General features: G+C 43.9%; 1 protein-coding gene and 1 pseudogene across 1 annotated transcript in view; both read left to right on the forward strand.

Moving 5' to 3' along the window:
* LOC148150024 (uncharacterized) overlaps positions 1-19,656 on the forward strand; it is a 148,914-nt pseudogene that overhangs the window by 60,786 nt on the left and 68,472 nt on the right.
* LOC122550339 (uncharacterized) overlaps positions 1-19,656 on the forward strand; it is a 61,550-nt gene that overhangs the window by 5,712 nt on the left and 36,182 nt on the right. Inside the window, exons 2-4 of the mRNA XM_087986862.1 lie at positions 1-843; positions 18,481-18,540; positions 18,743-18,799. Coding sequence (XP_087842988.1) covers positions 1-843; positions 18,481-18,540; positions 18,743-18,799 — 960 coding nt within the window. The remainder of the gene's footprint in view (positions 844-18,480; positions 18,541-18,742; positions 18,800-19,656) is intronic.

A 19,656-nucleotide genomic window follows, 5' to 3' on the forward strand; every position in this document is an offset into this window, starting at 1 on the left:
AGTATTGGACTTCAAGTTTCATGGAAGACCCGAATGTGATAGCACAACCACCAGCACCACCGGCAGCTCCACCTGTTTGTCAGGCTGTACCACCACCACCACCACCACCTGTTTGTCCACATGTACCACCACCACTTGTTTGTCAGGCTGTACCACCACCACCACCTGTTTGTCCACATGTACCACCACCACCACCACCACCACCTGTTTGTCAGGCTGTACCACCACCGCCACCACCACCTGTTTGTCCACATGTACCACCACCACTTGTTTGTCAGGCTGTACCACCACCACCACCTGTTTGTCCACATGTACCACCACCACCACCACCACCACCTGTTTGTCCACATGTACCACCACCACCACCACCACCACCTGTTTGTCCACATGTACCACCACCACCACCTGTTTGTCCACATGTACCACCACCTGCTCCACCTGTTTGTCCACATGTACCACCATCAGCAACACCTGCTCCACCTGTTTGTCCACATGTACCACCATCAGCAACACCTGCTCCACCTGTTTGTCCACATGTACCACCACCACCACCACCACTGCCACCTGCTCCACCTGTTTATCAGCATGTACCACCACCACCTGCTCCACCGATTTTTCAACATGTACCTCCACCTGCACCTGCACCACCTGTTTGTCCACCTGCACCTGCACCACCTGTTTGTCTGCCTGCACCACTGCCAACTGTGGATCTGCCAGATGTTTGTCTACCTGCAACTGCACCACCTCAAGTCTGCGCCCCACCAATTGTCAATGCAATGCAGAATGGTTCTGATGGAGCAGGTGCAGCTGGGCCTCCATGTATGCCAGTAGTTCGTAGAAAAGGTAATTGTAACATCATTAAAATAGAAATATGCATGAATTGAAATATATATTGATGAGGATATGCATGGTTATTCATAGAAAATAATAGCATGAGGTAGCAGTGAGCCATCCTGCTCTTCAGGCCTGAGCTAACTATTTTAAAAATAACTAATGCCAGACCTGCTGTGTTTGTCCAGAATTTTCTATATTTATTTCAAACAGAATTTCATTTGGCTCTGGACTGTAAACCTTGCATATTTCTTCAATTTTTGTGTTAGAAGTATTTATCAATTAGTTTTTAAAAACTACTTTGGACCCACTTTTTATCAAACAGTACTTTCCAATCGTGACTGCTAATTATTAAAAAGACTTTTCTCTATTATCCCCACCTTCTTTTGCCAAACTTTGTAATTTTATGTCCTCTTCAAGGGGACAGTTCCCTTTTATTTACTCTGATCTCTACGTATTTTTAAGTAGCTCCATGTAATTTCATTTTAACCTTCTGTGCTATGGGGATACAGATTCAACATTTCTGGTCTATACATGTAATTCTCATCTCTATAACTATGAAGGTAAGTGACATCTGTATCTTATCCAAAGCTTTTCATTCTAGTCCTTAAGTATTTGTGCATAAAAGTAGACAGGTTGGACAGGATTTTCTTTCAGGGTGGACATGGAAGTCAGGACTGTTTCTTGGAGGAGATGTACTTTGGAGATGGGAATTGGGGGGTTGTTGATGGTGTTTTCAGCAGTCTCTGGTCCTGATATTGACAGGAGCACTCACCAATTTGGCCTGGAGACAAGATTGGCCGTCACTGAGGTGGGAAAAATTTCCACGTAAAGGCCAGATCTTCAGTTTGGAAAATAATTCAACCTAGGGCTAGTTTTTCAAACTGCCTAAGGGGTAAGAAGGCTGGGAAAATGAAACAGGTCAGTAGCAATACTTGTATACCCAGTGCCTTCCTATTGTCGTATCACCTTGTCAGTGGTAAGATAGATGGTAACATTTCAGACATTTGAGCAGTCAGCTAAAGATCTCTGTTGGCGTGCTACCAGGAGTGGGGTGGAGCTGCTGGATGAGGTCGGGGGTGAGGTGGGGTGTCTTGGGTGAGGGGAATCGCCATACTTGAGGACTGTCAGGTAATCCCTGGCATGTTCCTGGTGCTTTCCTTAGATCCCCAGTCGTATTTGCGGCTGCCTGGAGGAAGGCGATACCTGCCTTCTGAACTCACTACCTCCCATATCTAGATCCAGCCTGATTAACCTCCATGCCTTCGCTGTGAGTATACAAGGTTATCACTGCATCCTTATCCTATATGCTGATGGGTTTTGGAAAGTCAAGTACAGGTGGAAATTACACAGTGAATGCCAGAACCCTTCAGAGTATTGATATACAGAGGGATCTAGTTGTGCAGGTCCACAGATGACTGAAGGCGGTGGTGCATGTAGATAAGTTAGTAAAAAAGGCATGTGGCAAGCTTGTCTTCCTTGGAAGGGACAATGAGTATAAGTTTAGACAAGTTATACTGCAGCTTTAAAGAAATTTAATTAGGCCATATTTGGAATATTGCATACAGTTCAGGTCACTACACTACCAGAAGCATGTGGATGCTTTGGAGAGGGTACAGGAAAAGTTTATCAGGATGTTGCCTGGTGTGGGGGATTTTAGCTATGAAGAAAAGTTGGATAGACTGGATTTGTTTTCACTAGAATGCAGGAGGTCGAGAGGTGACCTGACAGAAGTTCATAAGGTTGTAAATGGCATGGTCAGAATGGAAGGAATGAGGCTTTTCCTCAGGGACACAGGTTCAAGGGGTTGGGGGGGGGAGTTTAAAAGAGATGTGTGTGGCCCCCTTTTTACACAAAAGGTGGTGAGTGCCTAGAACATGCTGCCAGAGGAGGTGGTAGAAGCAGACATAATAGCAACATTCAAGAAGCATCTGGATGAATGATTAGATTAGATTAGATTAGATTACTTTACAGTGTGGAAACAGGCCCTTCGGCCCAACAAGTCCACACCGACCCGCCGAAGCGCAAACCACCCATACCCCTACATTTACCCCTTACCTAACACTACGGACAATTTAGCATGGCCAATTCACCTGACCTGCACATCTTTGTGACTGTGGGAGGAAACCGGAGCACCCGGAGGAAACCCACGCAGACACGGGGAGAATGTGCAAACTCCACACAGTCAGTTGCCTGAGGCGGGAATTGAACCCGGGTCTCTGGCGCTGTGAGGCAGCAGTGCTAACCACTGTGCCACCGTGCCGCCCCGAATGCATAAATAGGAAGGGAATAGAGAGATACGGATCCCGAAAGTGAAGATAGTTTTAGTATGAAAGGGAAAAATGTGTTGGTGCAGGCTTGGAGGGCTGAATGCTCTATTCCTGTGTTGCATTGTTCTTTGTATACAATGGCATTATAACTGAGTAAAGGTAACTAAAAAGACAGAGGAAGGAGCTGGCCAGAGATGGTTGGAAGGGGAGCCTAGCAGGGAAAATGTTGGAGCAGCAATGGCAAGATTTATTGGATGTGTTTTGGGACGCATAGCAGAAGGAAGAAGAAACATGCTAAGGGAAAGATGAGGGGACCATGGCTGACAAGGGAAGTCAGGGACAACACAAAAGCAAAAGACAAGGCTTACAATGTGGTGAAGGTCAGTGGGAATCCAGAGAATTAGGAAGTCTTTAGAAATCAGCAGGGGATAACTGAGAAAGCAATTGGGGCGCGAAGATAAAAGTAAGCTATCTGGTTTTATCAAAGACGATTGCAAGATTTTTTTTAGGTAAGAGGTAAGAGAAAGGCAGGAGTGGACAATGGAAAATGAAGCTGCATAAGCAGTGATAGGGAACCAAGAAATGGCGGGGGAACTCAATCAGTACCTTGCATCAGTTTTCACTTTGGAAGATACCAGAACCATAGCAGAACTTCAAGAGAGTCAGCTCATGTGTGGTGGCCATCAATTAGGAGAAAGTGCTGGGAAAGCTGAAAGGTCTGGAGGTGGACAAATCACCTGGATCAGATGGTCTACACCCCAGAGTTCTAAAGGAAATAGGTGAGGAGATTGTGGAGGCATTGGTGGTGATCTTTCAACAATCATCAGAATCAGGGAATGTCCCAGAGGACTTGAAAATGGCTAATGTAACACCCCTGTTAAAAACAGGAAGAGTATCTCACATGCAGGAGAGAGACTAAAACTGAAATAAGGATCGCTAAGAGGAAGCATGAAGAAAGGATGGAAGATTGCACTAAAACAAATAATAAAATATTCTTTCAACATATTTATGGTAAAAGATTAGTGAAGGATGGAGTGAGGCTTATAAAGAACAAGCTGTGAAAGCTGCTCACTGCAGCAAAGGATATAACAGAGGTACAGAATTAATATTTTGCTTCTATCCTTACCAAAACAGAAGATGGTGACAATGGCCGAGTTGAAAATGTGGGTGTTGAGCAATTGAATGCTATAGTGATAGATAAAAAAGAGGTGCTAAAAAAGCTGGCAGTACTTCAGGTTGAGAAGTTGCCAGGCCCAGGCAGGATGCATCCCAGATTGCTGATCGAGTTAAAGGAGCAAAATATGGTGCCTTTGACAAAAAGATTTCCCGACGTCTCTGAACACAGGAGTAGTCCCAGGGGACTGGATGTTTGCAAATGTGACACTGTTGTTTAAGAAAGGAATAAAGTATAACCCAAGAAACTACTGACCTGTCAGCTCGACATCAGTAGTGGAAAATCTCATGGAGGTGATAATATGGTTAATAAATACATACTTAGATAAAAATAAATTAATATGAGGCAGTCAGTATAGCATTGTCAAGGGCAGGTCATGTCTGACAAATGTAATTGTGTCCTTTGTTGAGGTGACACTGTTAGTAGATGAGGGTAGTGCAATGGATCTTGCATATTTGGAATTTCAGAAAACATTTGATATGGTGCCACATGGCAGGTAAGTTAGAAAATTAGAAATGTCTAGGATTGAGGGGTCCTTGGCAACATGGATTAGAAGTAGGCTAAAAGATAGGAGAAAGAGAGGAGTTATAGAAGGGCATTTCTCCAATTGGAGATGAATTGAAAGTGATGTTCCCCAAGGATCAGTGTTAGAATGCTTGCCTTTTTCTCATTTATATAAAGGATTGGGAGATGGGTTTTGCAGATGATACTAAGCTAGAGAGAATAGTGAATTGTGAGAATGATGCTGAGTGACTTCATAGGGACACTGACAAGTTGGCCAAATGGGCAGACACTTGGCAGATGAAATTCAATACAGAGAAATGTGAGGTAATGTATTTTGATACAAGAAATGTGAAGAGACAATACAGGCACAATGATATGACTTTTAGGTGAGTATAGGAGCAGAGGGATTCTCTGAATGTGGCCAGGCAAGTTGAAACAGTTGTTAATAACTCTTACAGGATCCTTGAATTTAGAAATCGAGGTAAAGTATAAAAGCAAGAAAGTGATGCTACACCTCTACAAATCATTGATTAGACATTTGAAATATTCTCTTTAGCTCTGGGCAACTTATTTAAGGAATGTTCCAAAAGTCCTGGAGAATGTGCAAAGGAAATATACTAGATTGATACCAGGAGTGAAAGATTTTAGAGGAGAAAGTGAGGTCTGCAGATGCTGGAGATCAGAGCTGAAAATGTGTTGCTAGAAAAGCGCAGCAGGTCAGGCAGCATCCAGGGAACAGGAGAATCGACGTTTCGGGCATAAGCCCTTCTTCCTGAAGAAGGGCTTATGCCCGAAACGTCGATTCTCCTGTTCCCTGGATGGTGAAAGATTTTAGATACAAGGAAAGATTAGAGAGATTGGACTTGTTCTACTTGGAGTAGGGATGACCTTATTGACGTGTTCAAAGTTATGTACAATGTTGACAAGGTAAAGAAAGTTATTCTATTTCCATGGTTAGTATGTCAGTAACTAGAGGTCACACCTTCAATATTGTCAGCAAAAGAGCTAGGCATGGTCAGTAAGTTGGCACCAAAATTGGTGGTATAGTGGATGGTGAGAAAGGTTATCTCAGAGTACAACATCTTGATCAGCTGGGCCAATGGGCCAAGAAGTGACAAATGGAGTTTTATTTAGATAAATGCGAGATGTTGCATTTTGGTAAGGCACACCTGAGCACGGTTAACGGTAGAGCTCTATGGAGTGTTGTCAAACAGAGGGACCGAGGAGTGCAAGTTCATAGTTCCTTTAGAGTGGTGTCACAGTTGGACAGGATGGTGAAGGAGGTGTTTGGCATGCTTGCTTTCACTGGTCAGAGTATTGAGTGTAGAAATAGGGACATCATGTTATGGCTGTATGAGACATTGGTGAAGGTGCTGTTAAAATTCGAGAGGCAAAGAACTATCCCATAAGTCACTACTTAAAGTAAAAATTAACAACTATTTTTTAAGTCTAACAGAGAATAATTAACTAACAACTATTTACAACTCCTTTCTCTAAACCTATTTTTTGCTTTTCCCTCAACAACACTGGTCCAATAAAACCCTGAATTAAGATTTACAGAGGAACCTCGCTTATCCAAATATCATTATCCGAATATCAGATTATCCAAAGGGGATCTCATGGTCCTGATAGAAACATTACCTCAAAGAGCTGTTTCAACCCTGATTGCGTCTTTTGTTTACAATGGTTAAAAACGAACTCGACTCTGAAATGTTGCCGAGAACAGTCCTGGACAGTCCAAGCACTGTTTCAAAATGAATGACCTCCCACCACTCTCTCTCCCCCCACACTTTCCCTGGAATTCTCCACAGAGGTGAACCCTAAACCCCTCTTCCCCAGATAATGTCCCCAACATTGTCCTGTACAAGGCAGAGGTGGAACCTGTCAAAAAGTTGCAGTAAAAAGTTGTGTGCGTGTGTGCTATTGGAGACTTACCCCACAAAGGCAGCAGCAGTCTTACTATTGGTGTACAGTCCAGCTACCCGACAGGGAAGGGGTTGGTTGGTGGGGGGGGGGGCGTACCGGAGTCGGATGGAGGGGACGGGATTGAGGAGGCGGGGTTGGGGTTATTCGAGGATCGGATGGGGGGGGCAGTATTGCACAGGTTTGGAGGCGGGCAGCGGTGAGGGTGGGGTCTCGCGCAGTTTGCTTTTGCCAAGTCTCCTGAACGGGGAGCAGACTTCACAGAAAACTCCGAGCCCCAGAGGAAATCAATTTGCTGCCTAATCAATTTTCTGAATAAAATAGTGCCCACCCATCTTGTTCCGATAATCGAAGCTCCTTTATATAAAAAATTCAAATTTTAAAAATGTGCTAGCTGTCGAATCTTCTCTTTGTATTTTCCTCTGTAGTATCTTCTTCTCTCTAGGTCGGTGTCGCTGCTTTCTCCTATGCAAATTCCTTCTCCAGACAGGTATCTCTTAGAGAGCTCTTACTAGCAGCCTACATCTGTTTGTCTTTTGGAAGTTCTCTTTGCCGCTCTGGCTAACTGTCCAAAGTGTCTGATATTTATTCCCTAAAGCATCGGATCAATTCATTAGTTTTAATATTATCAAAATACTAAATTCAAACTTGATTGGAGTTTGGTATCTTGGGGCATAATTTAAACTGCTTAGCCGAATTTGAAACTTATTTTTGTCTCATAGCAACCCAGCTAATCTGGCTGTTCGACCAAATGTTACATTTTTACCTTGTTCAGAACACTTTGTTCTGTGTCAGGTAGTTCTGCTAGCTACCCAGCTCTCTTATAACATCTTTACAACACCTGCTATAGGAAGGATCTTGTTAAATTCAAAAGAATGCAGAAAACGTTTACAAGGATGTTACCAGGACTGGAGGGTTGAGAGTGCAATAGAGGACCCTTATAGATAACTCAAAAAAAAAACAAAAAAGGAGGGACAGTTACTGGGAATGTACTAATCATCAGAGGTAGAAGAGCAGATATGTAGGCAAATTTTAGAATAGTGTAAAAGTAATAGAACAGTGATTGTGGGGGATTTCAACTTCCTCAACATTAACTGGGATAGTCATAATCTGAAAGATTTAAAGGGAGTGGAATTCTTAAAAATGCATCAAGGACAGATTTCTCAGCCGATATACAGAAGATCCTTAAAAGATGGGGGCAATCCAGGACTTAATTACAGATAGTGAAGTAAGTGGTTGAAGTATCAGTGGGGGAGCATTTTGCAGATAGTGATGATTATTCTGTTAGATTCAAGATTTTTATAGAAAAGGACTGAAATAGATCTGAAATCAAGGTTATAAATTGGGGGCAAGGCCAATTTAAATAAGATCAGTAGAGGACCTCGACAACATGGACTGGCTGTTGGGGTGAAGATTTGTATTGGTGCAGTGACCACTACCCGAAGGAGGACCTCAGCAAGACACCCTCTGAGGACAAGCAGTCATCTGCACTGAAGAACAGGTCATCGTGGGCTTGATGTCAAGGAGTGCTTAAGACCTAGACACTACATCACTGTGGTGTTTCCCTCCTCATCAAAAAAAAAGGATGGTGTAGAGAGATGTGCAATTGCAAAATTTATTGGTTGCAGAGTAAGAATTAAGGCTTTGCCTCGAGAGTCTTTGGACAGCAGTGGCTCCGCAAAAGATACAGGTAAGCTCAGGTAAAATCCTTTTAATTTCCCTCTTTAGTCTTACAGCAGTTAAGGCAGTCACAGGAGTAGATTTCCTACTGTATGGAAACAGATTATTTGGTCCAACAAGTCCACACCAACCCTCTGAAGAGTAACCCACCCAGATCCATTCCCCTACCCAATATTTACCCCTGATTAATGCACCGAGCACTATGGGCAGTTTAGCATGACCAATTCACATCTGCATATCTTTGCATTGTGTTTTAAAACCAATGTAAACACAGGGAGAATGTGCAAACTCCACACAGATAAATTGCCTGAGGTGGGAATCAAATCCAGGTCCCTGGCACTGTGAGGCAGCCGTGCGAACCACTGAGCTACCATGCCACCTGTTAATAGAATGTGGGAGATCAGGGCACATTACATTTTCCTATTGACTACGCCTGTGGGATGTGCATCAGCGCAGCTCCTGGGAGACCATGTTAGAGAGCTGGAGCTGGATGCACGCAGGATCATCTGAGAAGCTGAGCGTTTCATAGATAAGACTTTTAATGAGGTGGTAACACCTAAGGTGCAGGCCTTCAGGAACGGCAAAGAGGGCAGCCACAGAGTGCACAAATCCCCTGTGGCCATTCTCCTCAAAACTAAGTATACCATTTTGGATATTGTTGGGGGGAATGACAGTTCAATGGAAAGCAGTAGTAGCCAGGTTGGTGACTGCAACTGGCTCTGGGACACAGCAGGAAAGGGAAAGGTAAACAGGAGCTTAGTGATGGGAGAAGCAATAATTATGGGGACTCAATAGAAGACAGAGGGTGGTGGTAGATGGAAAGTTTTCAGCCTGGCTCTTGGTGGCCACTGGTGTTCCGCAGAGATTGGTTCTGGGTGATTTTTACAGATGACCTGCATGAGGAAGTGGAAGGGTGGGTTAGTAAGTTTGTCAATGACACTAAGATTTGTGGTGTTGTAATTAGTGTGGAGGGCTATTGTAGGTTGCAATAAGACATTGACAGGTTGCAGAACTAGGCTGATAAGTGGCAAATGGAGTTCAACCTGGAAAGGTCAAATTTGGAAGGTCAAATTTGAATGCAGAATACAGAGTTAAAGGCAGGATTCTTGGCAGTGTGGAAGAACAGAGGGATCTTGGGGTCCATGTCCATCGATCCCTCAAAGTTGCCACTCAAGTTGATAGAATTGTTAAGAAGGTATATGATGTGTTGACTTTCAATAGCAGGGGGATTGAGTTTAAGAGCCATGAGGTAATGCTGTAGCTCTACAGAGTCCTGGTTAGACCATATTTGGAATATTGTGTTCAGTTCTGGTTGCCTCATTACAAGAAAGATGTGGAAGCTTTTGAGAGGATGCAGAGGAGATTTACCAGGATGCTGCCTAGACTTGATGGCAGTCTTAAGAAGAAAAGTTGAGGGAGCTAGGGCTTTTCTCATTGGAGTGAAGAAGGATGAAAGTGACTTGATAGGGGTGTACAAGATGTTGAGAGGCACAGATGGAGTGGATAGCCAAAGACTTTTTCCCATGGCGGAAATATTTATCACAAGGGGGCATAATTTTATGGTAATTGGAAGACGATTATGGGGAGCTGTCAGATGTACGTTCTTTACTCAGAGAGTGGTGGGTGCGTGGAATGCACTGGCTGCAGTGGTGGTAGAGTCAGATACATTAGGGACATTTAGGCCTCTCTAGGATCGGCACAAACAAGTTAGTACAATGAAGGATATGGAGGTCCGTCTGATCTAAGAGTAGGACAAAAGACCGGCAAAACATTGGGGGTCGAAGGGCCTGTACTGTGCAGTACTGTTCTAATTCAATGTTCCAACGTCAGGAAGAAAGGAGAAGGACATGCCTCCCTAACTACATCATAGGAACTGAGTTGGAGAGGGTCGAGAGCGTCAAGTTCCTAGGAGTGACAATAACCAATAATCTGACCTGGTCCTCCCATGTAGATACAACTGTTAAGATCAGATTAGATTAGATTACTTACAGTGTGGAAATAGGCCCTTCAGCCCAACAAGTCCACACCGATCCTCCGAAGAGCAACCCACCCAGACCCATTCCCCTACATTTACACTTTCACCTAACACTAATGGCAATTTAGCATGGCCAATTCATCTAACCTACACATTTTTTGACTGTGGGAAAAAACCAGAGCACCCGGAGGAAACCCATGCAGACACGGGGAGAACGTGCAAACTCCACACAGATAGTTGCCTGAGGCGGGAATTGAACCCGGGTCTCTGGCGCTGTGAGGCAACAGTGCTAAACACTGTACCACTGTGCCACCCCAAAGCCTCACCTTCCTCAGGAGGCTTAGGAAATTCCACACATCCACAAGGACCCTCACCAACTTTTATCAATGCACCATAGAAAGCATTCTATCTGGGTGCAACATGGTTTGGTACAGTAATTGCTCTGCTCAGGATTGTGAGAAACTACAGAAAATATAGAATACAGCAAAGACCATCACGCAAGGCAACCTCCTATCTATTGTCTCCAACTACACTTCCCATTAACATAGAAAAGTAGCCAATATCATCAAAAGATCCCTCCCACCCTACTTATAATCTCTTCCAACTTATTTCTGTCAGGCAGCAGACAAGAACCTTAAACACACGTACTAACAGGTTCAAGAATATCTTCTTCCCTGCTATTATTCCAATGCCTAATGGGCTTTTCTAATTTCAAATCTAATGTTGATCTTGCTTTTGTGCACCTCCTGTGCAGCCATAACCTTGTATACCTCACTCTGTCTAAACACCCTATGATTATATGTCCTTGTATGTTACGATCTGCCTTGTACTATACGCAGAACAAAACTTTTCACTGTACTTAGGTACATGTGACACCAATAAATAAAATAAAATCAGATCAAAGCAATTGAGGATGTACAACAAATGCCAGCCTTCCCAGAGATGCCAACATCCCTTGCAAAAATAACGGAGAAAAATAGGTAGGAGCCAGTCATTGCCATTCCAGGAAACTAATAGTGATCCATGAAACCACAGATAAGTGAGTACTAGCCGTTGAACGTTTAGTTTCAGAAAGAGTAGCCTGTAAACATTTGGGCAGAGCAGGAACTTTTGTGTGCAGATTTGCTTACCTTACCAACAGTAAGATATACTTGCCATAGAGGAAGTGCAAAGAAGGTTCACCAAGCTAATTCCTGGAATGGAGGAATTGTCCTATGATGAAAAATATTAATGGACCTATATTCTGAAGAGTTCCTAAAAAATGGCTGGTGATCTCAGAGATGCATAGAATTTTTATCAGGATCAACAGAATAGGTGATTCCCTGGGTTCCAGTTGTAAGGATTCCATCTCAGAATAAGGACAGACCTTTTAAAATGAATGAGGTCAAGAATTTCTTCATACAAACGTACAAGTTAGTAGAGGAGTTGGCCATTCAGCCTGCTTTTCCATTTAATAAGGTAATTGTTGATCTGATCTGTAACCACAAACCTGCATTATACCTGCCCCAATATTCTTTTGCCACCTCAACAAGAATCTGTCCATATCTGCCTTAAAAATACAGGCCAACTGCCTTATCCCCAGAATCATTTTCAGCGGGTTCCTAATGAAGGGCTTATGCCCGGAACATTGATTCTCCTAGTTCTAGGATGCTGCCTGACCTGTTGTGCTTTTCCAGCAACAGACTCTCAACTCTGATCACCAGCATCTGCGGTCCTCACCTCCTCCTAGTTGGTTTCAGTTAACTGCAGTTTACTGTGGTCCGAACATATTAAAGGGAATGTTTGAGCTGCAACGACCGGGGCTGCTGGGAAGGTATATTTCCCATTTAAATGAAAGAGATTGTTCCTATCTGCGGTTTCGAGTTTCCACGGTAGGTCTTGAAACGTATTGCCCGCGGGTACGGGGAGGGATTACTGTCCTCAAGGACTCTGCTTACACCACCCTTTAGATCATAAGACATTGGAGTTTGCTCTGCCATTAAATGAGATCATGGCTGACCTAACTATCCTCAAATACTTTTTCCCCATAACCCTCACTTCCTTTACTGTTTATAAATCTCTCTGTCTTGAGTCAAAATCCTGGAATTCCCTCATTGACAACACGGTGGGTCTACCTCCAACACATATACTGCAGTTCACCACCACCTTCTTAACAGCAGCTAGGGAAGGAAAATAAATGCTGACCCATCTCACAATATCCAGGTCACACAAATGAATTTTAAAAAAAACTTAGTAACAGTCTTTTCAGCCCTCTGTGGTCAAAACTTCCACAGATACACTACCATCTGTGAGAAGGTGAGCAGGTCTGGTGGATTGGCCATGCTAAATTGCCCTGTCCAGATATGTGCAGGCTAAGTGGACTAATCATGGAAAATGTGAGGTTACAGTGATAGGGTGGGGTATGGGTCTATATGAGATGCTGTTCAGATTTATGCTGTTTAGATGGGCCATATGGCCTCTGGTTGTACTATAGGACATAGCTGCCGGACTGTCTTCAGTAGATGTTGAGGGAACCAACAAGAGATAAAAACTTGACCTCATTCTCACAAGTCTGCCACGATACATCACTGCAAAACACCATTGCTAAGAATGACCACTACACAGGCCTTGTAGAAATGAAATGCTGTCTTCACGCTGAGGATCTTGTCCATCATGTATGGCACTATCACTGTGCTAAATGGGATAGAGTTTGAACAGATCTAGCAACTCAAGATTGGGCTTCCATAAGGCATGGCGCACCATCGACAGCAACATAATTTTATATCAGCGCAACTTCATAGCCCTGATTATTCCACTACTGTCAAGCCAGAGGTTCAATGAAGAGTGCAGGAGGACTTGCCAGGAGCAACAAAAGTGAGGTGACAACATAAAGCAACCAGAGACAAAGTAACTGCAGATGCTGGAATCCAGGAGGCAGGGAGAACACAACAAGCCAGACAGCATCAGGAAGTGGAGAAGTCAATGTTTCGGGTGCAACCCTTCTTCAGGACTGGGAGTGTGTGTAAGGGCAGCTGCAGATAAAAGGAGCGTTGGGAGCAGGGTTGTGAGATAGTGTTAGGTGAAGGCAGGTAGAGGGTACAACTTGGTTGGTCAATGGAAGGGATGAATCTGGGAGGAATGGAAGGGATGGGGAGCGGCTGGGAAGGGAGTCGGAGGATGGTAAGGGAGGTTATTTGAAATTGGGCGGCATGGTGGCACAATGGTTAGCACTGTTGCCTCACAGCGCCAGAGACCCGGGTTCAATTCCCGCCTCAGGCGACTGTCTGTGTGGAGTTTGCACATTCTCCCCATGTCTGCGTGGGTTTCCTCCCACAGTCCAAAAAAAATGTGCGGGTTAGGTGAATTGACCATGCTAAATTGCCCATAGTGTTAGTTGAAGGGGTAAATGTAGGGTAATGGGTCTGGGTGGGTTGCGCTTCGGCGGGTCGGTGTGGACGTGTTGGGCCGAAGGGTCTGTTTCCACACTGTAAGTAATCTAATCAATGTCGAGTCCTCTGGGTTGTAGGCTGCCTAATTGGAAGATGAGGTGTTATTTCTTCAATTTGTGGTTTGATTCTTTGTGGCAATGAAGAAGGCCAAGTGCGGTCATGTCGGAAAGGGAGTGGGAAGGGGAATTAAAATGGATGGTGACTAGGAGGTGACTGGGAGGTCCAGTTAGACCCTGCACATCCGGCTGAGATGCTCAACAAAATGTTACCTTAACTTAGATTTGGTCTCCCCAATGTAGAGAAGACCACATCAAGAGCACCAGATACAGTGGTGGAAGAGAGGCTGGAAGAGAGGCAGGTAAACCTGTCTCACCTGGAAGGACTGTGTGGGGCCCTGGATGGAAGTGAGGTAGATGGTGTGCTGGCAGGTTTTGCATCTTTTCCAGTTATAGGGAAAGGTACCTCAGGGTTTGGGTGGAGGGTGGGGGCGTGCAGTGTTTGGTATGGAGAGTGGCACAAACCAAAGATGGCAAAGATAAGGGTCCTTGCAGAAGGCAGAGAGGGACGGGGAGGAGAAGATGTGCTTGGTGATGGGGTCTAGTTGGAGTTTGCAGAAATGTTTAAAGGTGATATGTTGGATGCGGAGGCTGGTGGGATGGTAGGTGAAGACAAGGGGGACTCTGTCTTTATTGTATTTGGGGGTGTTTAGAGCAGTGGAATGGGAAATGGAGGTGGTGCAGTGGAGAGCAGTCTGGGTGACAGTAGGAGGAAAAGCATGTTGTTTGAAATAGGTGGACATCTGGGATGCCTGGGAGTGGAATGTCTCCTCATCAGAGCAGATGTGGCGGAAGCAGAGGAATTTGGAGAATGGGATGGAGCTCTTACTGGATGCTGGTGGGCGGAGGAGTAGTCCAGGCAGTTGTGAGAGTCTGTGGGGTTGTAGTATATGTCCGTCTGGAGACTGTCGCTGGATATGGAAATGGAGAGGTCAAGAAAGGGGAGGAAGGGGCCTGAGGTGGACCAAGTGAATTTGAGGGCAGGATGGAAGTTGCACAAATGCAGTCATCGATGTAAGGGCAGAAGAGTTGGGCCACCCCCTGGATTTGTAGGAAATGGAAGGAGTTAAAGGAAAAGTTATTAAGGGTGAGGATTAGTTCGGCAAGGCGGGGGAGAGTATTAGTGAAGGGGGACTGGATGGGTCGGTTGGACAGGAATCCAATCCTTGGTTCGTGTCACTCTCCCCACCAAAGTCCCCAAACCCCCAGGTACTTTCCGTTTGCAACCGAGAAAGGTGCAAAACCTGACGGTACACCACCCCCCTCACCTCCATCCAGAGCCCCAAACAGCCCTTCCAGGTGAGACAGAGGTTCACCTGCCTCTCCTCCAACCTAGTTTACTGTATCCGGTGCTCCTGATGTGGTCTTCTCGACATCAGAGAGTCCAAATGTAAACTAAGAGAATGTTTCACCAAGCATCTCAGCCGGGCTTGCAGAGGCTGACCAGACGTCCTAGTCACCACCCATTTTAATTCCCATTTACACTACCTTTCTGACATGACCATCCTTGGCCTTTGCCATTGCCACAATGAATCAAACTGCAAATTGGAGGAATAACATCTCACCTTCCACTTGGGCAGCCGACAGCCCGGAGGACTCAACATTGAGTTCTCCAATTTCAAACGACCTCCTTTACCATCCCCCGACTCCCTTTCCAGCTGCTACCCTTCCCTTCCATTCCTCCCAGCCACCTACCAGATTCATCCCTCCCATCGACTAACCAGGTTGTACCCGCTACCTGTCTCCACTTATTCCCATCTCACGAATCTGCCCACCTCACCTCCTCTATCTGCAGCTCCCCTTACACCACCCCCAGTTCAGAAGAAGGGTTACACCCAAAACAATGACTTCTCCACCTCCTGATGCTGCCTGGCTTGCTGTGTTGTCCCAGCCTTCTGCTTGTCTAGCATGAAGCTACCACACAAGACTAGTTACATGGCAAACAGCATAAACAGCAAGTGAAAGACAGAGCTAAGTGCTCCCACAGCCAATGGATCAGGTCTGAGTTCTACAGTCCTGCCACTTACAGTTGTAAATGATAGTGGACAATTAAACAACCCATTGGAGAAGGAGGCTCACAAATATCATCCTCAGTGATGGAAGAGCCCAACACATCAGTGCAAGTGATAAGGCTGAAGCACTCACAGCAATCTTTAGCCAGAAATGCTGACTGGATGATCCATCCTGGCCTCTTCTAGTGTTTGCCAGTGATACCAATCCAGTCAATTTTATTCACTGCACATGTTGTCAGGAAATGATTGGAAGCACTGCACACTGTAAAGGCTATTGGCCCTGAGAACATTCTGCCAATGGTACTGAAACCTTGTGCTCCAAAACCTGCTTCTCTTCTAGCCAAGGTAGACATGCAGGAGGCTGGGAGAACACAAGTCAGGCAGCATCATGAGGTGGCGAAGTTGATGTTTCGGGAGTAACCCTTCTTCAGGACCCCGAAATATTGACTTCTGCACCTCCCGATGCTAGCTGGCTTGCTGTGTTTTCCCAACCTCCGGCTTGTCTACCTTGGGTTCCAGCACCTGCAGTTTTTTTTCGTCTTTCCCCTCGCCAAGCTGATCCAGGAGAGTTACAGCACTTGTATCTACCTGACAATATGGAAAATTGTCCAGGTATGTCTGTACACAAAAAGCAGGGTAAATCCAATCTGGCTAATTATATCAGTAAAGTAATTTAAGATGTTATCAACAGTTGCTACCAAGCAGTGCCTGCTCAGCAATAACCTGACTACCCTTGCCCAATTTGGGTTCTTCCAGGGCCGCTCAGTTCCTAACTACATAACAGCCTTGTCCAAAAGTGTTCAAAAGATCTGAATGCCAGAAGTAAGTGAGAGTGATAGTCTTCGACATTAAGGCCACATTTGGCCAAGTATGGCATCAAGGAGCCTTAGCAAAACTGGAGTCATTGGGATCTAGGGAAAACTTTCTGCTGATTGGACTTATACATGGCAGAATGGAAGTTGATTGTGGTTGTTGGAAATTGATTATCTGAGCTGCAGGGCATTTCTGCAGGAATTCCTCAGGGTAATGCTCTAAGCCCAGCCATCTTCAGCTGCTTCTTCAGTGACCTTTCCTCTCTCATAATGTCAGAAGTGGGGATATTCACTGATGATTGCACAATGTTCAGCTCCAGATAAAAGTCTTCTGATCCTGAAGCAGTCTATGTCCAAATGAGCAACAATTATGTCACACAATTGTGCCAGGCAATTACTATCTCCAATAACAGACAATTCACCCACCATATCTTGACATTCAATGACGTTACCACCATTGAAACCCCCACTATCACATCCTGGGGATTATTATTGACCAGAAACTCAACTGGACTTGACATGTTATCACAATGGCTACAAGATCAGGACAGAGGCTAGGAATACTATGGCAACAAACTCGTCTCCTGACTCCACAAACCCTGTTCACTGTCTATAAGGAACAAGTCATGAGTGTGATAGAGCATGCCCCACTTGCCTAACTGTGTGCAGCCTCAATAACAGTCAAGAAACTTGACACCATCCAGGACAAAGCTGCCATCTTGATTGACACCACATCAGAATCATCCACTTCCTCCACCACCGAAACTCAATAGCAATGTGTACAATCTACAAGATGTATGCAGAAATTCATCAAAGATCTTGTGCCAGCTCCTTCCAACTGCATAACCAGTTCTATCTAGAAGGACAAAGGCAAGTTGTCCTTCTGTAAGTACCTCTCTGAGTCACAGTCTTGATATGGAAATATATCACCGTTCTTTTAGTATCCCTGGGTCAAAATTCTGGAATTTCCTCCCTGATAGCATTGTGGATCTACCTATAGCATACAGATTGCAGCTGTTGAAGAAGACCGCTCTCTGCCACCCTCTCAACAGCAACTAGGGATGTACAATAAATGGTGACCCAGCCAATGATGCCTATGTCCCATGAGTGAATGAAAAAACAATACAATTAACTTAAGCATTTAGTTTTATTTATTTATTTTTGTATTGATTTTGGCAAGATGGTCTAAATTCTGCAATGGCCGTCAAATTTTCAACTTTGAGTTGAATTTAAAGTATATTCATTGCTAGGTTTATTGGGATATGCAGTGTGCGTTTCTTCATCTCAGAGTTGTGCTCCTACCCTTATGCATGTTATAGACCATAGTAGATACAAATAGAACTTTGATTTAAATAATGTCAGATTAGTTTTGGTTGACTGGCCAAATCGATAGAAGACAGAATTTGTTATTATGATTAGATTGATCTGATTGTTACAGTTCATGTGCTAATAGGGGAAGGTAATGGAACTGGGGTAGTATCACTTGTCTAGTAATCCAGATGCACAAACCAATATTCAATGAATAAAATCTGGGTCTGAGAACTTTAATGGTTAGTATGAAATTATCATTGATTATTGTAAAAACCCATCTGTTTCATTATTGACCTTTTGAGATGGATGTATGGTCCGGTCCAACTTTTATGTGATGCCCAATACATGGTAATGCGGTTGATTCTTAAGTTTTGGCTGAAATAGTCTAGCAAGCTACTCATTTTAAGGGATATTGAGAGTGAGCAACAAATATTTGTCTTCAGAGACATCCACGTCAACATTGTTTGGTGAGCATTGAATTTACCAATGCTTTATTCTTTTCAGAACGTGCACCTTCAGCCTTGAAAAATGTTCGAGTTGCATCTGCAATACAGTCAATCACAGGTAACTATAACTAAACAGTTATACCATCTCATTACAATACTTTGTACCAAGTACTAAGTTTCCACTGAAATAGCCTAGCAAGCAACTCTTTCAAGGGGGACATTGAAGGTGAGCAACAAATGCTTGTTTTCATAGACCTCCACGTCGACATTGTTTGGTGAGTGTTGAGTTCTCACTTCTGTTTACTCTTTATTCTTTTCAGAACGTGCACCTGCAGCCTTAAGTAATCGAATTGCATCTGCAGTACCATCAGGCATAGGTAACTACAGCTAAACAGTTATACCATCTCATTTCAATATTTTGTACCAAGTATCAATAACAACATTGTGAGTTATTTCCTCAGAACTGCTCTGCCTTCATAACTTAGTTGAAATTTCAGTCAAATCCCTTTAACTCAAGAATATTAGCTACTTTGAAGGGTTGGAATGATGAATCATTTACTTACTGGTGCCAAAATCATTGTTACAATCGAATGGTACATGATGTCTGTGTAGTTTTATGTTGAAAATTGCATTTGACCCTTAAATGTTTAAACATTTGGAGATTTGGAGTTCTTAAAACTTGCTATGGTAGCACATTGAAAATAAATCCTTGCTATTTCTGGAGTTGTCACAAAAATTAAGGGTTTTAACAAAGTTTGCCTTTAGGTCCAGATCGATAGAGAGTGTGGACCAAGTTTCTAAGAACTACTATTTATTAGAAATAAATAGACTTTAAGTACAGATAAACAGTTATGAAGTGTTGATGTAACTCTACTAGTTAAAACTCTAAAAACCTTATTCATTTTAGCTTCCCATGACTATCATGTTTGTTGATATCTTTTGCTTCGGGTCTTCTTTAACTTCCATGCATGAGGAACAACTAGTTTACATACTATAAGATCTCTGACTTGTTGGTTAAAAGTCACAGTTTACAGTGATTAATAAGGGCAAATAAAGTTTTTTATTTAAACTACAGAGACAAAAATAGCATTTTCTGTTCCAGAAGTCTGAAGGCTTTTGCCATCTCTCACCTACATGCTGTTCAGCCACCCTGGGACCAATCACACAGTTATTGGCAGGCAGAAGGCTTTTGTCGTCGACTACTGGTCCTCACTCCAGAAAGCAATTAGCTCCT

Source organism: Chiloscyllium plagiosum, unplaced genomic scaffold (assembly GCF_037043375.1).
Source record: "Chiloscyllium plagiosum isolate Xiang-an unplaced genomic scaffold, Cpla_swu_hap1 HiC_scaffold_5, whole genome shotgun sequence".
In the NCBI taxonomy this organism is placed as follows: domain Eukaryota; kingdom Metazoa; phylum Chordata; class Chondrichthyes; order Orectolobiformes; family Hemiscylliidae; genus Chiloscyllium; species Chiloscyllium plagiosum.